The sequence below is a fragment of the Phoenix dactylifera genome, chromosome 9 (assembly GCF_009389715.1).
Source record: "Phoenix dactylifera cultivar Barhee BC4 chromosome 9, palm_55x_up_171113_PBpolish2nd_filt_p, whole genome shotgun sequence".
Lineage (NCBI taxonomy): Eukaryota > Viridiplantae > Streptophyta > Magnoliopsida > Arecales > Arecaceae > Phoenix > Phoenix dactylifera.
Window position 1 is genome coordinate 11,945,161 of NC_052400.1, and position 26,280 is coordinate 11,971,440.

A 26,280-nucleotide genomic window follows, 5' to 3' on the forward strand; every position below is an offset into this window, starting at 1 on the left:
GGGCATACAGATAGCAAGAACACAATGCTCTGCAGCTACAAGATAAATGAGAGCCTTCGATTTCCACAATGAGCGATATGATATTCAAGCAAGCATCGTTCTCTTTGATGCAAAAGGTGTGCCACAAAGGATCCATCCTCGGCACCCTAGTTTTAGTAGTCTCCAAAACCTCTTATTCAAGAATATATACCTTCTCAAAAGGTCTTGCCAACTACCTCCTCCCAAAGGGACACTAGGTATTTTTTTTTCTAGTAAATCTGATTTCTTACACCAACCTAGTACAAGTACATCCAGAAAAATTATAAAATAAAATATGCACAAAATCAGAAGAGATGTCTTATGCGCAAAATTAGAAAGAATATCTACAGTTTACATTATAGCTTCTGTATAATTAGCCATACTATTAGCTTTTTCATAATTATGTTTAACCTAACATGAACGTGACAAGCTCTGGTGTTTACGGTACATAATCTTAGTTCCGTGTTCGCTTTAATGGTGAACTGGTCGACCATGAATAATCAAGAGCTCGACTAACTTTCGCCATCCTAATTGAGTGTACAGTGTCCCAACACATTGTAGCGAAAATGATGCGAATCTAAGGACAATTTTCACGCAATTTAAGCTCAAGAGTGATTCCCAGTTCCCGGGGGAAGGATGGAGAATAAGGGAGCACACGGGCCAGTGGCGGCTGGGGTCTGGACACGTGGTCTGGACCGCCCGGTGGCGGCCATTGACGGGAAGAGAGGAGAGGATGAGGTCTGGACCGCCGGGAGGGGAGTCGGAAGTAGGTGAGGCCGGCGATCGGCGTGGTATCCAGTGGCGGGCAGCGGCGGCGGCAGCACCGGCCAAGGCTTCTAGTACATGGGAGGGCGAAAAAATGAGAGGGGAGATGGAGCCGCTCAAAAAGGGATTTGGATTGTTTGGCGAGAAGCAGGGTGGCCGGGACAGAGAACCGGTTCTTGCTTGAGGGAGGAGGGAGTAGTGTCACCGGCGCTCGGCCAGAGGAGGTGGAGGTGGGCGGGCGGAGACAGCAGGCGCTGGGGAGAAGAAGAAGAGGGGTCGGGTCGAGAACTGGGGTTGCTAAAGAGGAAAAATGGAGCCAGCGGGGTATTCGTTAGTCCATCCGTATACGCTTTCAGATGGTATGATTTTAGCTCCCTAGTCTCGATATTTGCCAATGATTTCACCATGCAATAATCTGCTATAGTATTTATGGTTTAGTTCCAAAGGCAGAGCATTAAAACCACAAGGCAAAATCCCAGCATACCGAGATGCAGCATTAAAAATTCAAGAAAACAGGTGGGCACTTGCACGTCAAAAATCCCAACCACGAAATTAAAAGAACATAAGGCATGCAAACTAAATGACCTCAAATTCTAAATCAGCAGTTACCCGCCAAACATATTTCTTTCTTCTATTAATAAAATTTATGCCTAAGCTGCAACAGATGGCTTCGAGGCAGCAGAAAGCTTAGATCTCCTCTTTGCCAAGCTCTCGCTTCTACGTTCACGTTGTTCTTTGAGCCTCGTCGCAAGAAGCTTCTGGTACTCAGCTGCCTCTGCCTTGGCCTTGGCGATCCTCTTCTTCTTCTCAGCAATCCTGGCACGCTTCCTTTGGAGAGTCAGGGGAGTTACAAGCCTTTGAATCTTGGGCGCCTTGCTGCACTTCTTGCCTGCAACAGATATCGACAAGAATGCCATATTCGAAGATTCAAGCTCAAAAATTGAAGACTGATAATAATAGGTCCACAAAACAACTATCATAAAACCATGCTACAGAAGTTATAATAAGACCATATTCAACACTTGTCAATGCAAGTTCTCAAAAAAGTACTGGTAAATACCGTAAAAAAATAAAAGGCATGACTAATGCATTACTATACTAATCAACTGATGAACATACACAAACATGCACATACATGCGCATGGCGCAGAGAGTGAGAAACTGATGAGGTCCAGTAGAAATCCTATGAGAATGCAACAGATGCCTTCATGGAATGAACCTTTCCCCACCAAATATTTCCAAATTACAGATTTGTTTTGCTGAATTCATCCCAAGTATATGATGAAGCACAATAAAAAACACAATGAAACTACACTTCTAGAAGGCTTTAGATAATCATCAACTTCTTGATATTAAGAAACCATAAAAAATATTTAGATGCTGTAATTCATGCAACATAAAAATACAGCAGAGCCCAGCAATTGCAAAATATTTGACCAACCTGATTTAGTTGTGAAGGTTCGGCGGTACGTATTGACATACTTGCGGACATCATCCTCCTTGGAAAGGTTGAATAGCTTCCGGATTTTAGAGGCTCTCTTCGGTCCTCTCATTCTAGGCTTCTCGATGTCGGTCAATCCAGGAAGATCATTCTCACCTTTCTTAACAATGACTAAGTTCAGAACTGAAAGATCGGGACTGACAATACACCCACGAACCGATTTCCTCCTGCGCTCTCCATTGCGTCTGCCGTACCCACGAAAGCAAGGTGTTCCTGCCTTAGAGGTTCCATAACAAATGAGGATAACTAATTGAAACAAATGTAAATGAGACACCTTCATACAGCACTTCATTTTTCAGAAGCCCGCATCACCACCACCACCACCCCATCCTCAACACAAATAAATAAATAACAAAAGTTTATAAGCTTGCCTCTGTGCAGCAGCAGGCGGACACGTCCAGGGGTTAGTACTCCCTGCTTCATGGGAAAACCTTGCTTGTCGCAGCCTCCCATGATTTTGAAAACATAGCCATTGAATTCCTATACAAATAAGCATGTAGTTATGGCTATATGCTTCCTAAGTTTTTCCTTTGAGAAGATACTTGAGCCAAGATAAGGGTATTCCAGCATTCTTTGAAAGAAGCTGTGGCTGAATTATACCTCACCGAGGGCATCTCCACTGACCTCCTGAGAGATCCTCTTGTCAAAAAATGCTCGGCTGTACATTTGTCACAGACACATGGATTAAGATAGTACATCATCACAGAAATGCAGATTAAATCATAAAAAACAATTGTTCAACAAATTGTTCCCAGGAAAATGAATAGTATATAGGCCACTTTCATTTCACTGCCATAAGCATTTAGCAATCATAAAACACTTTTTACATCACATAAAAGAACTTGAACAACTTAACATGTGACATTAGTCAGACCTCAACACTCTTTACCTTCTGAACCCAAAGATTATGTCTAGATTCTAAGAGACATCATTTCAAGCATTCAGATGCAACCAATTGCTGAATTCTGACATACGAAAAAGCATGCACACAGTAAACTTGCAGAAAATTGATCGCCAAAAAGCCATAAGATTATGGCAGTGGGGATTACAGAAATCATATCAAATTGCTACCACAAAACCAATGTTTGCTCATGCAACGATTGTTTAAGGCTCCATGAGAGAAAAAAAATGCTTGCAGAGCCAAAAACAATTGCCAATATGTCCCACCACACAATTATGTCAAAGGGAATTAGCAGAAAAATCCACTAAAATTTCATTTTCAGAAAATGGTGCATTTATTATTCTGCAGGAATATTTGGCAGACACGAGAGCGGGGGTGTCGTGGTCAAATAAAATCCAAAATGGACTGTTTCAGAGAAAAGAAATCAACTCACCCATATTTGTAAGAATAAACTTAAAGTGAATTTTCTTGGAAAAAATCCTACATCAAACAATGGAGAATGCATTAAAAAACTCATTGTTGTGCAATGATCTTTGCATACCATAGCTAGAATTTTCCGGATGTTTGAGCACCTAACCGTCGGTATTGCATCAATTAACAGCATGAGGATGTTATAAGAAACTTTGCAATTAAACAAGATGAACTTTAACTAAAGCTCCTTGAACTGTTTGCTCGAGATGATGCTTCATAGAATAAGAGAACATAACCTCAAAACTGGCAAGTTTGCTTAAGCAATATGAAGTCTCACTCAATATCAATAAAAAATATAAAATGTGAAATTGGATAGTAAAAAAAAAGCTAAAAAACAGAAGTTCCCTAATGACCCAGACTCATAGCAAGCATACAAGTGTGAATTGAGCATGGTATGCCGTACCAGCCCGAACTAGGTAGTATGGAGCATATCGTACCATATCGGTTCGGTACGGATATCAAGTATAGGTGGCGTGCCAACACTTGGTATGCCAAAAAAAATTTATACTAAACCATATTAATATGGTGCTAGTGTGACACCGGTACAGGGTCTGATATCGAGACGGCAAACCTTGGAATTGAGAGCAAGAATTCTCAAAGCCCATCACATATACAAGAAGATTGTTAGTTATGGCTATGATTAGGATTTACCTAATGAATGATGGAGCATATGAGATAACGTGCCAGTCATACAGTACTAAAAATGATCCTGCCTAAGTGATTTCCCTCTCCCCTTGTGTCTGCTAAAAAGAGCCATGCAAGGTTCAATTTGCCTGTAACACGAGGTACAACAATGTTTTTCTTTTTTTCTAACAAAAAAATGGGATGAAAGAAATGACACTTAAACCCGTGAAAAAGGTTATATAACATGTGATTTGCACAGGTTGCCTAGAGGAGCTCGTGTGAGGCATGTAAAGCAGCTGGCTCATTTATGCCTTCGTTAAGACATAGGCTCACTAACGAGGTGCCATGGGTTTAGATATACTAAAACAGAATTTATGAAAGAAGAAGACCAGAAAACTGATGGTTCTAAAAAAGTCTTATGAATTCCTCTAAGTTATGATACCCTCCCAGGAACTGGATACTAAACTAAGGTAAATGGGTAATACAAAAACTGAAGCATAGAATTTTCAATATACTTGCTTCAAAACTTATGAACAATTCAGGCATAAAATATTCCTTGCTTCACAGAAAGCAATTTCTTACTGCAAAGTGCAATCTCAATTTTCAAATGAATCTTCTTTTCTTTTGTTTACACCTCAACGCACAAAGTTGAATTCCTCTAAGTTCTTAAAAAAAGATGCTACCATACCACCTACAACTATGACATAATACAGATATATTCAATGAACATGAAGAATCAACCATTCGATTTCTCAGGGACATGTTACAAATGCAAGATTAAGAAATGAGACTAAATAGTGATGATTGTATACCTCTCAAGTCTCAATCATATTTAATTATACATCTAAGTTGCCTATCAGGACAACTTCGTCTCCAGAACCACCATGATTTCCTATGCCAAGTTGCTAACAAATGCCCAACGTAAAGAAATTGCCTTTCCACTTTGCCAGCATTCAGACTCTCAACATCCCCATGAATTAAATCGCTACGACAGTTTACAAACTAATATAGACGCATACCATACTTTAGACTCCTCTCTTCCTACTCCTAGCCTTTAATATAAGCAACCAAAATCACCAAACACGTGCTCCGCAACCAAATTTTTTTTTAAAGAAAAACTACAACGAACTATGAATAAAACACAAAACAAAAGATATTAACAAAGCAACAACAAATACAAAAAAAAAGCTTACAGCTTCTGGTCGTCATCAATCTCAATCTTTTTTTGGCACCCAGTGGTAGGATTCGCGATGTTGAACTGCAAAAGTTATGGAAACAATCAACAAAAAACAGACGAGGAAGTCCAAAGCGGAAACGATCCGAAACAACTAGGATACCGACTTTAACGAGAGCAGAAAACCGATGAAAAATGTCAACTTTTATCAAAGTTTAGCCAACGACTCGAACACTTGGGCGAGTACCTTCATCTTGGATCGAGCGTCCCTTGCACGGCGGCAACCGAGGGAGGAGAACGCGAGGGTTCAAGAAACCGCGGCTGCTAGGGTTTTTCCCTCTGAGACGTTGGAGCGCTTCCGGCTGGGCGTTATATAGGGAACCGCAGTGGGGCGGGGAGTGTTAAGGCTTGGTTACGGCCTAATGATTTGGACCGGTCACCGTTAGAAGGATGGGTTGATGTGGCCGTTCGATCCGGTCCGGTGCAATTGGTACCTCGGATTGGAACTCAAGAAGCCTGTGACGGATACGGCGGTGATGTGGTTTGGGTTTGAGAGAACAAGAACCTTATTCGGATATTAGTGGGGTTGGGCTATAAACAGATCTGAACCACAGGATCCAAGCAAATATGTGGGTCGAATCAATGTCCCGCGGGTCGACACTCTTGGGTCATTGAACACTATGCTACGATATTCTAATATTTTTTTCTTCCTCTTCGCTGTCCCTCGCGGTCAAAGCAATTTCTTTGTCGTATTCTAAAAATTCTATTCATTTTTTATATTTTTTACTAAAATAGATGATTCTAAAAATTCTCTTTCCAACTCATAGAACTTTTCTAAACTGATCGGCCACATATGAAGCTAAAACATGCTTAACCTAGAATGCCGCGCAACGGCTAACCAATTTACATGTAAAAAGGTTCTATTTATTTTTTTGGTTAGCAATTTTTACCATGCCCTTATACGCATGCTCCCATCTCAGCATGCAATTAAACAAAAAAAAGGAAAGACCATCCGTGACTTTAAAATGAAAGTGGTGTTCTTGCGATGTTCTGAAAATTCTATATCCTAGACTATCAAGGGGTCGCCATTCCAAGGTGAATCTTAGTCCATTTCTACACATGGTGTTTTTTGTTGCTTGAATAGTTGGGAGGTGGTGGCTTTGACTGGGTAGTATGTTTTATGCATTAAAAATAGGGACGTCAATTGATTGGATACGGATCGAATAAGCCATTAGTTATACTTGTCTAGGGACGAAATAGGGTAGATGGAGTTTTAGAATGGACCAAGATGGTTAAAGTTAGATTGGATAGATTGGATGGATCAGATAAAGTTATAAAAAAATATATTTTTTATATTTTTTTAATGATTATTCATATCAGTCTTGGATCCACCATGGATCGGATCGAGTCAGGTATCCAATTGGGGTAAAGTAAATTGCTAACTTTGAAAAGAAGGATTCATCTGCCCTAATCTACCGTTGGATCATCCGTTAGTCACTTTGATATCTATGCAGGTAGATGAAAGATGGAGTTCAAAGTACTTTGAGACCCGTGAGGTGGGTGACAACGGTGGATTCATGCTGTGCTAGTTGCTTAGAAAATTAGTTCGGTTCAGGTTGTTATTGGGTTTGATCACGATTCAATCCATCAATGGGCCTCAATTTAAAAGTTTTTCTAGGCAACAAAGTTGGATGAGAGAGACTTGACAAGCTAAACCCCAACCCACCAAGGGCAGATCACACCAGATTGCACTAGACGTTTAAAGAGGCTGCTGCTGCGACTTCTTCTTCTTTTTCTTTTTTTTTGCTTCTTTTCTTCAGTTGCCCTACTATTTTAGCCCAGCACACCTCTGATCCAAATTATTCTATGTTTTCATTAGTTTTGAAAAGCAATTTCTCCAAATATTTGAATTTTTGTTATATTTATTTCATGAACATGCTCTTCAATTGTATTAGATTTTGGATTTTCAAATTCATTTTTAAGTTATCTCGAATAGATATCAAGAGTATGAATATGTAGGCATACATGGGCACACCATTGCTAAATAAGGACTATGCACCAATAAATTGCATGAGGTGGATAATGGACTTGCAATGGTCAATATGACAGTATAGCTGAGTGGGTTGCTTCCTACATAGTGAGCATACTGGAAGCATCAAATGGGAGAATTATGATGTCCTTTCATTTTAATTCCAGAACATCTTGTTTTCTGATTTTTTTTGGATGTATCCCTACTAAAATTATCTGGTCCATCCTATGCTGGGTATGCCAAGTCAAACAACTCATTGGCAACATTCCGTCCATATTCATGGCCTCACCATGGCCTACTAATACTCTCTGCATGCTGTTGGATTACTTATGAGGGGATATTTATCGGTTTTGTTTTGGCTAAATCATATGAAGTTCAATATCCTATATATAATTGAGGAAGTTTATGTATTAGAGTGAAAATTAATATATGACAACTAATTATACATGGTCAATTTTATTCCATAGTAAGCAGCTGTTAGCTATGAAGAGGGGATGGAAAGTTTGGAACTTGCAGAGTGAATTTATCTTTCAATGATTTTCAAGAATGATGATTTCTTATTATATTGGAGTATATAAAAATTTAAGTTGGTTGATTTACAATCACCCATGTTTTACAATCTCCTTCTCCTTGGTCCTTTATTTTTATTATCCGGTGATCATATCATCATAAGAAAGGAAAAAAATTTGGGGTCTTTAAATTCGAGGCGATTTTATTGTTGTGTTTGAAGAATTCTATTCATTTCCATGACCGCCATTTTTTTGTATGGTAGCTTTTCCATGTCCTTTCGGTCTGTTAATAGAGGAGGTAAAGGAAGCCCAAGGAAGGAGGTTGGGAAGTAGAGATAGGATTCTAAATGGAGGTTAGGATGCGAAGATTAGTTTCTTAAATAAATAGCAAATTACTCTTTCCTTACCATTCTTCCCTTCGAGCTGTTGAGCTACGTAAAATGGGAGTGGTAAGAAAGCGCTCGCCCACCACTACTCGTGCTCCTTATTAGCAGAGCAACAAGGCATACTGTTTATTTTTATGTAACCTTCGTAACCAAGCTAACCATCCAACATTTCTTTCGACCTTCCATTCCTACCGATCCATGGCCGGCACCCTTTTAATAAAAGGACCTGGTGCAACGAACCAAAGACTATTTAACCCCCCCCCCCCCCCCCCCCCCCCCCCCCTCCCCTCAGTCCCAAACATCGAATTGATCGACCCACAATTTCGAAGGATTCGACCAAAGAATCATCGTAGAAAAATGGCTGCAAAGTTGTGCATCCTTGTCCTCTTCTTCGTATTTACCACCACCGTGTCGTTAGCGTCATCTCCAGCAGCATGGAGCTCTACGAAGACGCCCAGCTCCGCAGCGTTAATCCGTTCGTATTGCGAGAATGCCGTATATCCAAGGTTATGCTGCAAGGTATTCAGGAAGCATACCGAGATCATCCACCCAACCGGCACGACTGAGCTGACCCAGCTCACCACCGTCGTCACCGTCAACCGCCTCCGCGGCCTCTCCAAACGTGTCTCGGCCCTCACTCACAACGCCACCCGCTCGAAGGACGCCAAGGCCTTGAAGGGTTGCATGGTCGCTCTAGGCGAGGCTGCCAAGGAGGCGCGGCGATCGGCAGCCAAGTTGGCCGGGCTGGAGTCTACGACGGCGAAGCCAGAGTCGGAGTCGTCGGTGACGAAGGCGCAGGCGTATATGAGCAAGGCGTTGACGAAGGAGGACTTGTGCGCCGACGAGCTGGCTGAGATGGATGATGGGCCGGCGAAGAGCGACGCTAGCCGTCGGGTACGGCAGGTGAAGCAACTCACCGCCAATTCTCTCTCCCTGATTCACGGCCTCGCCACGGCCGAGTGATCTCTGTCTCTGCCTTCTGTTTGATCTCTCATGAAGGGATGGATACTTATTGGGTGTGCCATTGGGTATATCATGGAGAAATAAATTATGCAAGTAAAAAATATGAGTATAAAATTTAATGTATGATTACAAATTATACGTTGTCAAATTTGTTTCATAGTATGAAGTTATTAATTATGTCCACCCTACATTCTCTTTACATGATACCAAAATACATTGATACCATATCTTTTAGTCTTGCAATTTACAATAAGGTTTGCCAAATCTTCTGTATTTGTCAAATTTGGTGTATTTCACATCACGAGCATTACTTCGTTCATTTACACAATAGCAGATCTCCACACATGACAAATGGGAATTGCACCTCATGGAGCTAAAAATCTTGCTTTCTTTCAACAAAAGATGAAGGAATTCACATAACCAAATGCTAGAAGCCAGATCATGTATTCCTAACATTTAAAGAGCACAAACAAAATCCCCACTTGTCTCAATGTCATCAAGGTCCACATCTGCATCCATGTCATCTAGGTCCACGCTGCTGCCACCAACAAAGTGCCCACCACCAAGTTTTGGACCCTCGGCAGGCTTCCGTGCCTCTTGTATGATGGCCGTGATTTCTTCAATGCTTTGGGACGGGGCGTTCACGTCGGAACTCTGCAGTCTGTTCTGATACTCATCAGTTAGCTCGATCGGCAGGCTCTTTAGAAACCAAGGGTGGTTTTTTATTTCTGGAATGGTAATCCTCTGCAAGAAAGCAATGAACAGAGTAAAGCCTTGGATAAAATCTGATATATTTAGTGGAAACAAAAATGGTATGAGAGATGCCATTAAGTCAAAGGCCGCGGCATAAATGGTTCACCAACTGCTTCAAGTTCAATGCCATATATTTCACGGCAAAGCTCAGAAAGCTACCAAGTTCCTAAGATTGACTTACCTGTTCAGGATTAGCTACAAATATCCGAGACAAAAGATGTCTACATTCCTTCGATACTCGTACATAATCTGGAATGGAGTACTGGACGCCAAGTATCCGCTGCCAAACAAAGTTAAAACATGTTAAATATTAATTTTGGACAGAAATGACCAGTGATCAAGGAATAATTATGTCCATGCAAACAGCAAATAAAGCACAATATGATGCTCTAGTTATGGTCTGCTCAGACCACAGGAAAGACAGTAAGATCTCTTCCCAATTCTGGTTCAACATGTCAGTGGCCATTCCTAGAATTGCTGAAAGCAGCACTGCAAATTATCCAATCATTCTTTTAGCTCTGAAAGGGTGTTAGATACTCACCCCAATCGTCTTCCGAAAATTCCTCGGATCATCTGGGTCCTCGAAGGGATAAGCCCCTACCAGCATTACATATAATGTTACTCCACAAGACCAAACATCTGCAATCTAGAGTTTCCACCAAACAGTCAATTAGTTTCAGTAAAGAAACCATAGACGACAGAGGAAAAGATAAACCAAACTAACCTTTCCATCGTATTCCTTTCTTGTAAGAACCTCTGGAGCAATGTAAGCTGGTGTGCCAACAGTGGACTTTGGTTGGGAATGCAGCACTGAAGACTGGCAGATGAGAAAGATGCGGTCATGTGTTTAATTCGAGTTGAAATTTCTAGTCATGCAGCAACAGTTAATTACCTTCGAGTAACCAAAATCACATATCTTAAGGCGGGGTGCTGGGCTACCGTCCAAGAGAGTATTTTCCAGCTTAAGATCTCGATGACATATTTGCTGCCATGAAAAGAATAATAAAGCTATCAATACATGTGATTGTTAGGATATGGAGTTTTAATAGGTTATGACAAACACCAATAAATACCATGGAATGGCAATAGCTGACTCCTGATATCAGTTGTTGAAAGAAAAACCTTGCCTGTTTCAATTGTTATGACAAACAAATGAACCGGATAGAAGGTGGAGTTTTAGTTATATACCATCAAACAAGAATTAAGATAATGTGAATATATTTCTACCTCATCCTCGCTAAATCTTCCTGCATTGCATATCCTCACAAAAAGCTCGCCACCAGCAGCATATTCCATAAGTATGGCTAGATGTGTAGGTGTTAGCAAGACCTGAAAAGAATTTTTTTGGTTTAATATAAAGCAGACACAAGGTTTTTTGGTAAAGAATCATGGGGAAAATTTTATGAGAGAGGCATAGTCACAATTAATTAGATTTAGCTGGCTAGACCTTAACCCAGAGAAACTACAATCAAGATGCTTTAGAAACCGAAGTTATTGGTCTGTTACTTGTTTCAAAATCACCTATCTACTCTGACCAACCTTATAATGGCATGGCTTCGGTGGCACATTTTTTTAGAAACTCCTTTGATGGCGCCTAGCGTTGTAAGAGGCCATCATAAAGATGGAAAAGGTGAATAGCGTCGTTCATGGAGCAATTAATTGGGCTTTGTGCAAGTTTCAGCTTCTCCCATCTCTATAATCTAAACCTAAAGAATCAAAAGAGCATTCAGAGGTTGAACAAGCTCTTCCATTGGAGGAATATCAGGCTTGGGAAGGACCCAAACTATGTAACAAAGGGAAAGAGTAAGTTTAGAGCTTTACTTGTTAATACTGGTATTCGAGGGAGAGAATGTTTATCCAAACAACTCACAATATCCTTAAGAACTTTTCAGTGTCATGCTTTTCTGTTTTAGCAACTTAGAAATAGAATTAACCACATGTAACCCATCATGGTTTGCGGTGAATTCTATTTATATCCCATTAGCACTGTGCTATAAATACGAAAACACTGTTATAAATTGCATATAGATATGGTGGATAGTTAGGAACAGGTCATATGATTTTTCAGTAAATGGTCTTCTATCAACCCACCATCCAAAAATAAACTCGTCCAAGTGATGATGGACAGAAGCAGGTTAATGCACTAGAATGTGCTCGCCAAACAAACAATAGTCCAAATGCAATGTAACTAACAGAGACTAGTATTCTAACCAGTATTAAACTGAAGTCATATTTTTGTAAATATATAAATTCTAAAAGGATTAGCAGAACATCTTTCAGTGGTTAATTTTGGATATGAAAAATGCTAAACTAAAATGAAAAGAGGGGAGTAACCCTAAAAAATCAGGGTTGGTACTAGTTTAGGGAGCTGATTTGGTGGTGGCCTCCCCATAAGTGAAAGTCTATGGGTGGTAACCCTTGCATTGACATCATTCATCTGTTTTCATGTTGGTTTAGCATTGCTCTTTTGGGAAACTCACAGGATAAATTCTTAAAACTTGAAAAAGTGAGAGCTGGGATATCGGTCCTACTCCCGTTCCCACTAAATATCAGGTCAGACAATGTAATATAGTCTAATAAATAAAATAGATGAGGAAATTTAATACCAATTCTGAAAGCAGAGTAAGTCTCAGCATTATCTATTTCCAACAACTCTAGACCGACAATGACAAAGGCATTAAAGTACGAGCATAAAATTTTGATGGAACCATTTTTACCAGAGCTAATTATATCTAAAGTATCCAAGATTTTAGTGTAATAGCAACCAGCATTAAACTCCGGGAAAGAAGAGAACCTTGGTTTTAGAATCCTCTCATTATCCTCTCATGATGTCGCTTTGCATTGTGAGGAAGGTTTCTGACTCATTTATACAACAGCATTTATTTTTTTTTTTAAGAAAACAAAGAGATTACAAGCTACGCAACATGCATTGAGCATAAATATCAAACATTGTTAAAGAAGCAAAAAAAAAATGGTATCTTAAGTACATACAAGATTCATGAAATATTCAGAAAAATCAAGGCTTATCAAGTGACAGCACCATCAGCAAGCTACTTCAAGTTCCAATACCAGAACGAAGTTATAGGATCCCCAGTGCCATCCAGTTAGCACACTGAATCCATTCTCCACCAACTTCTATGATGTCACAAGAGAATTGAGTCACCAGGGTTTCAGTGGACATCCATGTCATACTTATATGCTGTTATATATCAAACACATGTCTGGCTGTCACATAATTAAGAAACAGGAAATAATATTTACGCCAAAAATATTATTTACTGGTACATGTTAACTTGTTGCAATAATGAGATTTGGGTGACAGTTAAATGTGCAGAGATTTTTTTTTTTTTTAAACAATGTGGTGGAAATATGCCACCACCTAGGTTTGAACCTTGGACCTCCTCCAAGAGCAGGCCCTCAGGACAGCATCTATGCGAGCATTAAGAAACAGAACTTGGAAATGCCAGAGAACTTTACATATTGGCAATAAGGGAAAGCTTTGATAAAGATAGTGAGGACAAACAAAGTCTTTTATTTTAAACACAATGAGAAGGTATTTTCTCTTATTGGTATATTGAATCCAATAATTCTTTGAAACGTACGACACCAAGATATCAATAGAAGTAGTCAGGGATAATGCATCCAATCACTTTTAAAGAACATAAGTCAACTCAAACAATCCTCATGGGGCATATAAGGAAAATAAAAGTCAAACATGCTTGAGTACCATCTCAACATGGCCCAGGAAAAGGTCCATCTAACAGGGATAGCAACAAATACCTCCTTGAATCTAACAATATTTGGATGCCTCAATGATCTGTGATTCATGATCTCCCTCTGAACATGCTCATCAATCTGCCGACCAAAACAAACTTCTGATTTATAATCGAACAGTACTTGCCAATTAAAAGGAATCAGTAAGAAAACCAGCAGATCATAAAGATTTTAGCAAAGCCACCAGTTTTTTTTTTTTTTGATGCAAATTGGAGGAAGTGAGAAACTTCCCCCAAAACTTTATTAAGAGTATCTACTTTTCAAAGCAGCATCCAAAAGAAAACTACCGAAAGCACAGAAATAAAAAAGCGGGGGAACCTTCTGTCGTCACAACAAAAGTCTCCTCAGTCCCACAAAACAAACACCTTTATCAATGGCTACGAACAGTAGCCATAAACAGAAAAACCTTCAAATATTGCTAATTTGGCGATCTTCGCCATCTCGAGATATCAAAAATTGGATTTTTAAGCAGAATTCAAAAGAAAGACTTAAAGGGAAAGAGGTAGAAACCTTTTGCCCTCTCTCTATAAGCTTCACGGCATAGAGTTCCTTGGTCGAAACATCTCTTACCAGCTTGGCCACCCCAAAATTACCGGACCCGATTTCCCTCAACATCTCGTACCGCTCCATTTCGATCCAGAAAAGGAAGAGAAATCGAAAGAAGCAAGCATTAATCACAGAGAGACAAGACCCACCACACCCCGGCTCTCTCTCTCTCTCTCTCCTCTTTTCTTTTGGCAAGGAAAAGGACAGAGCAGAGAAAACCAGGAAAGGAGAAACCGAGAACTCTTGCTCGTAGGCTGTCGATTAAACGTATCAATCTATCCATCTGTCCGACGTCGAAGTGTTTTACCGGGATGAGCTTGGAAAGTGGGACTTAGATATGCGTTAAAAGTACCGTGCTGCAGTGTTCTGCCGAGATAATTTAGTTTAAGGTCTCCCAAGGTGTCGGTGGCTCTGGTTCAATTTGGTTTAGTAACTCAAACCCACCCTCATGTATAGTGAACTTGGTTCAGTGGGTCGAGCCATGCGCTCTCTTTGCCATTACACTTCGAAGCATCAAATTTATATGAAAGGTGATGATTGATATAGTAAAGAAGAGGTAGATGATGTCAGGCAAGGACTTAAATACCATTTAATCAATCAGCAACTATTCACCTGCAACATGAGTGTTGATGAAAAAATCATCGTGTATTGCACAAGTAAAACATAAGCAAGCAATAGATGCGTGCAATTAGCTTCATATTTTCTTGTTTATCTTTTTGATAATATCATGATCATGATATGTTATGGCCTGCAAATGTTCGGCCAGCCCTACTTTGAATATCTTGGATGGGTTGATTCCATATAATTTGTGCTGACCCATTGGAGTCGGGTCAGTCAGCCGGTCCCGTGCCGGTCTGATCTGGACCCAGCCGGGTCGAGGGGAGGGGCAAGTCAGCGCATCACTGGTGGAATGGAGGAGGGAAACTGCGGTTAAAATCGTGCGTTGCGTCCGTTACATAACGACGTTAACGGTGCTCAAGGAGAAAGGTGATACCGCCAATTTGCTCACGGCAAATATTCTCCTTCCACTGGCGGCTAGCGGCCACGAGACGCCCACGTGGATTCCTCGTGCTAAACTTAGCTTCAATCGACATTGAGATATGGTTCGTCGCAACATGGCACTGTTGCGTCATATTAACCTGCTGCTCGCGTGGCCTCACAAAACCGGAACGCTGTTAGTCTTCCAGTCACAGTCAGGCATTGCCTCTACTCCCATGAATTCTCCATCCTGATAAATGTTCTAAAAATTATATATCCGATATCAAAATACATCTATTAAATATTTAAATATGTGCAATCCATAATTCTAAAAAATGTATCATTGCATAAAAAAATAATCTGATTTTTATACAAAATCAATAATTGATAATTAAGCACCCACCGGCAACTAGGTTTTGGTACACAACACATTGAATGGGTGATTTATTCGGATCTTCCAGAGATCCAATAAAAACCTAATCTAAGCATGCGTCAAGAAAATAGCTGCTGGAATAGGTAAAGGAAATTTGTGAGATTCCAGTGTTAGTTTATCTTCGTTGTTTTCAAAAGAATAAATATGAATATATTAAATAATGACTCGTTTTTATTTGATGACTAGGGATACCATAATGGCTGTTGATTCCGTCACACCAAGCTTGTCCATTATGGTATCGGTCAACATGACGCCAAGGACACGGCAAGTTTCGGCTAAACAGTCATGACTCATGAGCGGACCCCCTCGAATACGTGGCGCAGCAGCGAGGAAGTCTTTGGGCGGCTTGGTTGACGATGCGACGCAGGTTACATGTACGGCCACGGGATTAGGTGGACCACACGTGTAATTGGCCCTACTGCTCGACAGATCAAATTATATAAATCTAGTGGGCGCGTACTGCAAAATATCCTCTATTAATGTACACAAAAATTGCAGCACGGTCAATCCTAGGTGGCCATCGAGAATGGGATCCATGACATACTTGGGGCACAAAGATAGTATGGGCTTGTTTGGTTCGCAGAAAGAATTTTTTTTATAAAAATATAATTTTTGAAAAGTAGATTTCTGAAAAGAGCATGTCTCAAAAAATACTTTTGACATATTTGGTTGACCATAGAAAAGTGACAGATTTTCAGAGTACTTATGTTTGTTTGACCATCCACTTTTATAAAAAAGTTATGTGTAATTTCTATTTTATTCTTAATAAAAATTAGGTTTTTAATGCTTTTTAATGCCAAAGGGTTTTTTTGAAAAAAAATAAAAATGTTTCGATTTCCGACTTATGAAAAAGTAACTTTCCCATGTTTCTAATGGAAAAGGCTTTTCCATAAAACGTGAAAATCATTTTCTCACGGGAATACAACTTCCAATCTCTTTCTTTTGAAAACTCAAATCAAACAAAAGCCATCTCTTTATTTTTTCGTTGATCATACTTCTTCCCTTCTTTTCCCGTGAACCAAATAAGCCCTATAGGATTTGCGTAAGCTAGTGATGCATGGCTTGATAGGCACCTCCGGTTATACATGAGATGGAACATAAGGAGGAGGGTTGAAAATTTGTACCACCTTATGACGTAGAATTTACTCCAATCAAGGTCGAACTTACCTCTATCACAAGTTTTGTAATGTAAATATGGATATCGTGCTTTTTTTTTTTTACTAAAACGGATGTATCATACATGGCATTTACGAATGCATCCAAAAAAGTCAAAAGATAATAATTTTCAAAGTGCTCCAGGTAAGTCCTCTCCCATCCAAAGAGTCTCTCGAGAATGGTTAGCCACGTAAGAGGCTACCCAATCTGTTGTCGCGTTGGATTCACGGTACACATGTTTTGCCTGAACGACCATCTCCCCACACATCATAGCCCGAATGTTCCTGAGCAGCGGGTGGCTATCGCCCACACCACTCGCACCTTGATGGATCCAACCGATGAATGTCGTCAAGTCACTCTCCAGCTCTATAGCGCATGCAGGCAAAAAGCGTTGGGCATAACTCAATCTGGACCAAGCTGCCCTCAATACACTTTGACAATGGGCTTAGTTGTCCAGTGTCTAGCTATGGTTAGGGCAATTATACCACGAGAAGGAAGAAATTTTATACGTGCATGCCTTGCAACATATGATAAATATAGGACATGGTTGCGGCTACTAAATCCAGTGGTGTGTATGGGCATAGTAATGTGTTAGTATTTGTATATGTGTGTGTTTATATATGTATATATATGTCATATGTTTTATGTATATTTTGCTAATATTGTCCATATAATAAATAAGAAATATAAATTAGATTGCATACGTAGTAAAATTTGGGAATAACATAAATCAATGAAGAGTGCTTCGTAACTTCAATGGGGTTATCATGAGTCTTTCTTGTTGATCCTAGAGAGACAAGCATACAAACTTCAGGTTGGAAGATGTATTTTGTGTATCCAAGCAGTTGTGGGGCTTTCTTAATAGATTGGGCTGGCATGTGATCCAACAAACATACGTAGCCTCACAATATAGCCTAAAACATTTTATAGAGGTGAAAAAAATATTAGATATTTTTATTTTCTAATGAATAATGCTTATGGCAAAACATAATGAAATGAATGAAAGACTTGTGTTTCTGTTATACATTATCATGATTAGGTGTTGCATGGTCTAACAACAAGTCTTAAATTAGTAAACACTTACCTTATCCTTGAGATAAAAAAAAAAAATCTAATTTCACATTTTGTTTCTTTCACCTCATCTACAAATCTATTATAAATGTTGTAAGAGTTTGCTCTAATGACTCTTATCTTTAAAGAGTCCAATGTTAAAGACATGCCCTTAATGGATATTGATTGTTAAATGATGAAGGGCTTCAATCCGATCACAGTGAAGAAAATAAAGGAGATATTTAATCTAAGGGCTTGGCTGCATACGGTGGTCAGCCTGTCAATGAATTGGATATAGATCGAATGTTATATATATATATATATATATATATATATATATATATATATATATATATATATATATATATATATATATATATATATATATATCGATATCCATATTTTTTTAACAAATATAAATACAAATACAGATTTTACATGAACGCCAAAATTAGTATCTATATTTATTTTAAACGGACATGACTACAAATTAGATATTAAGTATATCTATGATCATTGTTAATGAATATGGATATAAGTCAAATATTAGTTATTTCCTTATTTTCTATTTGACTATGGATATAGGTTGGATAATATTCAAATACAAATCTAATATCGAGTAGAATTTAATAATAAAAATTAATAGATATAACTTCATTGTAACTGGTTGGAATATATAGAATCCACCATCCAAATTAGATGCGACATATGGATGGCTAGGTAAAGATCCAACAGATAGTTATTAAATCAACATAGAAACTGAACCAGCGAAGAGTTAGGTCACTAGTCCGATAGGATAGCTAGCTAAGCCATAAGGTCTTCGATGAGGAGAAATGTATGCCAATGATGAATGAGGTTCATAAAATGAGCAGCTATAATTAGTGGCATACATGGCCACATACTTAAGCTATAATTGATGGCTAGCTAGGCCACCGGCATGTGCCTGAGGCCAACATGGTTCCATCAGACCATTCATGAGAATGCTTTAAGCATTCAATATATAATAAAAGTATTCAGACAAATAGGCAATATTTGCACACTATCAACTGCTATCCCCGATTCTGTGTCCAATCCCTCCTCAATGTTATTAATTTTATCAAGGAATTAGTAAATTTACTCCTCATTTGTTTTGGTGCATTCTCCTTGTCCTCGTGCATTTTCTAGATACTAAGATTTCTGATTTATGGATTCATTCCCTTTGAGTTTGAATTCATAATTCACAATTCTTACTTTATTTTGTGACAAAATAATCGCGATGCACCGATTATTTACAATACTCGGTGGGCCTAATTCGCAATTCACTCTTTCTGTAAAATAAAGTCACAGAAATCATTACCTAAAAGTTCAATGTTTTATTGCTTTTTGTATATTACATAATATTAATCTATAAAACATTTATTGCTAATTAGTCTGGAATTTTCAAAATATATGAGATAAACTATATAAAAAGCATTTCTACGGAGGGCCAAGAGTTTTCCATGATGCTTTTAGAAATTGTTTGGGTAAATCTTGACATTTGCTAATATTTTAGTACTACACTGCACCCTATTGTGTACTTATTCAAAGAAGTGGCTAAATGCAATGGAAACTACTGGAAGAATGTAGGGCTCGTTTGGTTCGCAAGAAAAAAAAAAAAAGAGAAAAAGTATAGTCAATGGGAAAGTAATGAGATGTCTCTTATTTAGTTGAAGTTTTCAAAAAGAGAGATGGAAAAGTTGTATTTTAATGAAAATATAATTTCCATATTTCATGAAAAAGTCTTTTCAATGAGAAACATGAAAAAGTTATTTTTCATGAGATGGAAATCACTCCATTTTTATTTTTTTTCCAAAAAGACCTTTCAGCATTAAAGAGGCATTAAAGACCTAATTTTTATTAAGGATATAATAGAAATTACATATAACTTTTTCAGAAAAATGGATGGTCAACCAAATATAAGCACTCTGAAAATCTATTACTTTTTATTGTTTAACCAAACATGCCAAAAATATATTTTCAGACATTTTTTTTCTAAAAATTTTCTTTCCAAAATTTATATTTTTTAAAAAATTTGCTTTCCATGAACCAAACAAGCCCGTAGTGCTAAGAACCTGTAAGGTCGTATGCAACAATTGGTATGCTTGCTTCTCCCTAATTTGTCTACTTTCCTCCCGCCTCTCCCTGCCGCAGAAGCTACTCCACAGTAAGCTTGTTAATGAGCCGAGCTACTCGGGCTCGGCCTGTTAAAAGCTCGGCTCGTTAGTCAAACGAGCTCGAGCCTAAAATGAGGCTCGTTTAAATTCGAGCTCGAGCCCGAGCAGCTCACGAGCCCAAACGGGCTCGAGCCACAACAGTGAGACCAAGGAAATGGGCCTCATTTTAATGATGTAAGGGCCTCATTTGTGGTATTTAATGTGGATTTTTGTTATGGGACTCGAGCCCGAGCTCGAAACGGGCTTTACAAGCCCAAGCCCGAACTTTTCTTTTACCAAACAAGCCCGAGCTCGAGCTCAATACAGAGCTCGGTACCGAGCCCGAGCCCGAGCTCGAGTTCTGTGAAACGAGCCGAGCCCGAGCCTCCTCAAGCTCGGGCCCGGCTCGGCTCGTTAACAGACCTACTCCGCAGGGATCGGTGATGTTTCAAGGGTCAAGCGTACACAAATTTTTGTACCAAAAAAAAAAAAAAAAAAGAAAAAGAGCACACAAATTCCGACCCCTTTGTCTAAAGTTTTCCTACCAATAACCTTTTAAATAATTACAGTCAAAAAAGAGAGAAACGGCCGAGCACAGCTGTACAAGACTAACAGGAGAGCAGCCTTTCTCTCATTCAATGAAAATTACCAAGTATTTAATTTAAAGAGGGTCCCACCAACGTGGACACGAGGCGCAAAATTATTGGCAGAATTCTCTGTTTGTCCTCGATCCTATCCGGATACCCACAACTGGCCCCGCATAAATGTCTTATCAAAACCTCCGCATATAAACCTCCTTTACGCACGACGGTGTCAACGAACGGAGGAGATTCATCTACGAGTGTAATCAACGGCCGATCTAAACATCTCGTTGAATTTCCAACATGACCCGTTGCCCCTGGTTCGGCTCGTCCTCCTCCTCCTCCGCACGACCCCAAAAATTCTTTACGTTTTTAATTTGATAAATGATAAATAAAAGAAAAGAAAGAAAGGAACCATTCTTCTCCTCTATAAAGCCGCCTCCCTCTGTCTTTCTTCTCCTTCTTTCTTCCTATTTCTCGCCTCTCTTTCTCGCTTAAATCTTTGTCCTTCTTCTCGGATCGATCGGTCGGTAGGTGGCGGCGATGGCGGGAGCAAGGGAGGAGAACGTGTACATGGCGAAGCTGGCGGAGCAGGCGGAGCGGTACGAGGAGATGGTGGAGTTCATGGAGAAGGTCGCCGGGGCGGCGGTGGAGGGGGAGGAGCTCACGGTGGAGGAGCGCAACCTCCTCTCGGTGGCTTACAAGAACGTCATCGGCGCCCGCCGCGCCTCGTGGCGGATCGTGTCGTCGATCGAGCAGAAGGAGGAGAGCCGCGGCAACGAGGACCACGTCGCCGCCATCCGCGACTATCGGGCCAAGATCGAGACCGAGCTCACCGACATCTGCAAGGGGATCCTCAAGCTCCTCGAAGTCAGCCTCATCCCCTCCGCGTCCGCCGCTGAGTCCAAGGTCTTCTACCTCAAGATGACGGGCGACTACCATCGCTACCTCGCCGAGTTCAAGACCGGCTCCGACCGCAAGGATGCCGCCGAGAGCACCCTCTCCGCCTACAAGTCCGCCCAGGTATCCAGTCTCTCCTTCTCTCTCTCTGTGATCCGATCTGATCCCATCGGATTTGTGCTAGGGTTAGTATTTGGGATCGGCGCCAAGATCGAACTTTTTGATCTTTTGTCGTATTATTCTTCATTAATTATTTTCTTGCTTATCTCATGGAGGACATGTTAGGGTTAGGGTTAGGGTTAGGGTTAGTGTTTGGGATTTGAATTACTTTTATTTTCTTAGCAAAAAAAAATAGTTTTATTTGTTTTAGACGGCGGTAGTTTTGATGATGATGGTGGTGGGGATGATCGATCTGATCTGATGTGATGTGATGTGATGTGAAAGGAAATTGCGGTGGCGGAGCTGTCCCCAACGCACCCGATCCGGCTGGGCCTGTCGCTCAACTTCTCGGTGTTTTACTACGAGATCTTGAATTCACCGGACCGGGCATGTGCTCTTGCGAAACAGGTGAGCTGAATGGATCTTAGAAATTTTAATTTCTGAAATTTGTTTTTTTTTGTTTTTTTGAAGTTTGCAAACCTCTTGCTATTATTAGAACATTGGTCTCTAACATCCAATAGAGAGAGATTCCATTCATATTATAAATTTCATAATTTTCTGATCAAATTAAATACATGGATGGGAATAGCCCTGCACCTATAAGCTACACGAGGTAGAATTCAGTGGTTGAATAAATGACCACGTAGCTCCCTTCTTTTGTTTTAATTGTTAGATACAACATGTATGCATCGTGTGACAATTAACAAAGCTTGAATGATGCTGTTCGTGAATTGTACTCCTTTAAAATGGCATTGAACTTATGTGATGTGGGCCGATGGTCGATGCTTATTTTTAAATGATGCGTGGTGTTAAGGTAGTCTTTCACCTGAGCTCATCAAGCTCTGGTATATTCATATACTTGGCTGTTAGGTATTAGGATATTTTGCTTCTGTATTTCTGCATGTATGATATCATCGATTTATTATATTTCCCTTTGACTATGCTGTGTTTCGGTCAGAGCGCCTGGTTTGTCTCCCTTTCTTTGCAAAAAATCTTTTGTTGAGGTTCTGCTCGAATTTTGAATCAGTTTGTTCTATTAGTTCATTTGGCACTGCTTTTAATGGATATCTCTTGCTTATGACGACTTCTTAAAATTGTGTTGGTCTCTTTAGACTAAAGTTCCAGTATTTCTCTCCTCTTTTTGGTCTAGCTTTTTCTTCACTCTGAAATGTAAAGGATCATTTAGGCCCATTGTTTCCTCGTCGTGTGCTATCAGGCTCTTCTGTAGATCCTTGAATTGGAAGTAAATATGAGTCTTGATATGCTATTGAGATATTAATCTTATCTTCCAATTGGTGCTCCTAGGCATTTGATGAAGCAATTGCAGAACTGGATACACTTGGCGAGGAATCTTACAAAGATAGCACCCTTATCATGCAGCTTCTTCGAGATAATCTTACCTTGTGGACTTCAGACATGCAGGTCTTTGAACGTTGAATATGATAAGTAACATGTATTTATGTCTTCAATCGGTGATCACATTCTCATCAAGAGTTCAATTGATTAATATCTGTTGTTTCCAGGATGATGGGGTAGACGAGATCAAAGAAGCACCCAAGCATGATGACGAACAGAAGTAGTAGGTATGAAATTGGATCCTCATTGCTGATCGAGGGTCCCTCTGATTGGTCGTACTTATATTATAGGAGAGAGATGGATATTAGTTGTTTGTCAGTGGGTTTGATCTCTTGACATTCCATTTCTCACTAATCTGCTGCCTCCTGGAGTGTCATCCTGTTTGTGTTCTTGGCTTGTCTTTCTTCTTGTTCTCTTAAATATGAATCCTCTACTTTTATGTGCTCCTTTTATCATCATTAGGTCTGCTGTTGTGTTTGAATTTGAAAATGCAAGACTCTAATATGCTGGCCAGCGAAAGTCCCCTTTTTATGGGATTCAATGGCTTTCTGCAATGATATGCAATGAGAGACTTCATCTCATGTTCTTTTAATGGAATACCTTATATAATTATACTCTGCTTTTATTTTTGTTACAGTATTTTCAATTTTGCATGATGAGCCAATTCAAAATAAAATCTCAACAAGATCTATTTATGAAAAATCTGAGGGATGAGGCCATTGGTTGAAACTTAGGAGGTTTTTCATCGTACTGGTCCTGTTTGTTGGTGAAAATGAGGAATGTATAGATTAGTAATGTGATTTAGTAATGTTTTAAATTGCTTATACATAAAATGATATGATTTAGAGATTCTGATCTATGCATCAAACGTTTCCAAGATGAGATCTTCTTAAATATATCTTCTCTCTCTCTCTCTCTCTCTCTCTATATATATATATATATATATATATATATTAATGATATCAATTTTAGATGGTCGTTGGTTCCTTTTCTTCAGTTTGCGTGGACCACCAACCAACACATCAACTGCTGACGATAAGACATGGTATCATTATATGATACTGTAGAGATAAGGTTTGGCAGGGTTTTCTGGAGTCTGAGCCAAGTCTGCCGATGTCTATCTAGACTACGTGTAGGTGGAGAGAGTTTGTTGCATAACGAGGTGTGCGCCCAACCGGACCCCATGGGGCCTCTGGGACGTTCCTATTATGGCTGACACCGTGCACCAAGCACAACTCATAATGCTGCTTGCCCTATTACTAGACCCCTCAATGTAGAGCAAGCCAGATTTACAAGTAGAGGCTATCTTCTTGTTAGAAATGCCGAGATTTTTCTATTTCATTCACCTGGATGACAAAAAAACAAAAACGCTTGCTGTTAGCTCCCATAGGCACATTCTGACTTGAACCACCAAGGCAAAGTGCATCTAAACTATGTCAAACCATGCATGCACCACGCCATATTGTGACCGCTTGAACCAACTTGTGCGAGCAATCCTGTTAAACCTTAAGAAAATTTCACTCAGGTTTTATTGTTTTAACTATATACGATTTCGCACCAGACACCTATCTCATTGTCTGGCTTCATGCCTGGACTCATCATCTCTCGTTGGGGATCGACGAAATGAACCGAGAAGAAAGTGCAGGAGGAATAACAAAAAATCCGCAGTGCAATCACTCCATTAATACCTGCTTGCCGGCAAATCTGCCAATGCTTGTGGTGGAATGTTAGGTAAGGCCTACGGTGCCCGCTTAAGGTCTCTTTGACTCAGTTTGGATGTAGAATAAGCATTTCGGGTAGAACTTTTTGTTGTCCGATAGATCTAGTTATTTATGGAAGAAATTAGGATAACTAATAATGATACATAATTTGCATTTGGAATAAGTATTTTTATTTCCATTTAATCATTACTTATTTCTTACAAATGAAATGTGGCTGATTATTGTTTGGATGAAAGTTGCATATATTTTCTTTTTGGTTACACTTTTTTTTAATATATATATATATATATATATATATATATATATATATATATATATATATATATATATATATATATATAATGGGCTTTCTTGAGTATGTGCCCAAATCAAGTGAGGATAGTGGAATGCTGGGGACCTAGGGAATAATTGATCTCCAAATATCTCTAACCGTACTGTCGGGGATCAACTGTTCCCCCGCACGATTTGGTCAGTTCAACATTTATAATTTTATTCCAGTAATAAGGCAGTATAAATGCCTTATCCCATCTCGTATCCCAGTTCCGACCTAGGCCCTGATGGCTATACTAAAGTTTTGGATTCAAATCTTGCCTTTATTAGGGTTGAGAGGGTTTGAGATATTTAGAGGAAAGCTATCCTTTTTTTTGTTTTTTTGTTTTTGGTTAAGTGTAAAGCTATCTTTCATCATAGCCCATTGTCTGTTAAGATCTCCTTCAAGTGCCTAAATAATTGCCGATGAATCTACTTTATCTGAATCAAAAGCATAATTGCAGCCAAGAGAATAAATCCATTGACTTGTTTGTTTGTTAGGTTTTACTGTAATAGGTTTTGTAAAAAATCTAGATGAATGAGTTCTACCACATTTTTAGTTTCAGTGCTTTTGATAGAACTTGTTTTATAAATATGGCGAGTCATAAACTTGCTTTCCGGATAAACAGTCACTTTACGACAACAATTAATAATAAACAACAACAACAACAATTAATAATAATAATCATTCATTCATTTTAAATTTTTTATATATCTGTTTTAATAAAACTTACCAACCAAACAGTCTTTTGATGTTAAATAACTCTAGGTTAGAATGAGATATGTGGCCTGCAGTCACCTTCCACTGGTTCGTTTGGTAACCCCGGGTCATGAAACTCAATTTGTGAGTGTCAAATTTTCAGATGATTTGAGTTCCAATATATGATAGCCGGTCCTACAATGGCAAGTTGCCCGTTCGGCTATTTAAAAGCTTCCCTATACAAAGCGTGGCTTTAAAGGTTGTGATATTTGCCAATTATTTAGGATACACCATCCAAAAATCAAACATACAATCTTCACTGCAAGACATGGCAGTTTGACCACTAGCCAGCA

At 39.3% G+C, this 26,280-nt stretch overlaps 4 protein-coding genes across 6 annotated transcripts; 2 read left to right on the top strand and 2 right to left on the bottom strand.

Moving 5' to 3' along the window:
- Window positions 1-1,237: 1,237 nt before the first annotated feature.
- On the bottom strand, window positions 1,238-5,835 carry LOC103701774 (40S ribosomal protein S6-like). Of its 2 annotated transcripts, none has more exons than XM_008783944.4 (6): window positions 5,702-5,835; window positions 5,474-5,538; window positions 2,885-2,942; window positions 2,656-2,764; window positions 2,225-2,497; window positions 1,238-1,672 (listed from the first exon to the last, which is right to left on the bottom strand). In XM_008783944.4, exons 1-6 carry the CDS (start codon window positions 5,705-5,707, stop codon window positions 1,434-1,436), a joined length of 750 nt encoding a protein of 249 aa, XP_008782166.1. In that variant the 5' UTR covers window positions 5,708-5,835; the 3' UTR covers window positions 1,238-1,433. The 2 variants fall into 2 exon arrangements, with proteins under 2 accessions (XP_008782166.1, XP_008782167.1); XM_008783945.4 differs by having other exon boundaries at window positions 5,622-5,799.
- A 2,900-nt stretch (window positions 5,836-8,735) lies between these two features.
- LOC103701888 (pectinesterase inhibitor 3-like) lies at window positions 8,736-9,341 on the top strand. Its single transcript, XM_008784107.1, has one exon. It carries the CDS (start codon window positions 8,736-8,738, stop codon window positions 9,339-9,341), a length of 606 nt encoding a protein of 201 aa, XP_008782329.1.
- A 201-nt stretch (window positions 9,342-9,542) lies between these two features.
- LOC103701777 (serine/threonine-protein kinase SAPK2-like) lies at window positions 9,543-14,658 on the bottom strand. 2 transcript variants are annotated; one of them, XM_017841515.3, is made up of 9 exons: window positions 14,379-14,658; window positions 13,875-13,949; window positions 11,322-11,423; window positions 11,168-11,221; window positions 10,987-11,079; window positions 10,819-10,911; window positions 10,636-10,740; window positions 10,276-10,374; window positions 9,543-10,085 (listed from the first exon to the last, which is right to left on the bottom strand). In XM_017841515.3, exons 1-9 carry the CDS (start codon window positions 14,496-14,498, stop codon window positions 9,798-9,800), a joined length of 1,029 nt encoding a protein of 342 aa, XP_017697004.1. In that variant the 5' UTR covers window positions 14,499-14,658; the 3' UTR covers window positions 9,543-9,797. The 2 variants fall into 2 exon arrangements, with proteins under 2 accessions (XP_017697004.1, XP_008782170.1); XM_008783948.4 differs by lacking the exon at window positions 14,379-14,658 and adding an exon at window positions 14,187-14,327.
- Window positions 14,659-21,211: 6,553 nt separating this feature from the next.
- On the top strand, window positions 21,212-23,808 carry LOC103701775 (14-3-3 protein 6-like). Its single transcript, XM_008783946.4, has 4 exons — window positions 21,212-21,805; window positions 22,127-22,249; window positions 23,147-23,263; window positions 23,365-23,808. The coding sequence occupies exons 1-4, from the start codon at window positions 21,326-21,328 to the stop codon at window positions 23,419-23,421; spliced, it is 777 nt and encodes a 258-aa protein (XP_008782168.1). The 5' UTR covers window positions 21,212-21,325; the 3' UTR covers window positions 23,422-23,808.
- The last annotated feature ends 2,472 nt before the right edge of the window (window positions 23,809-26,280 follow it).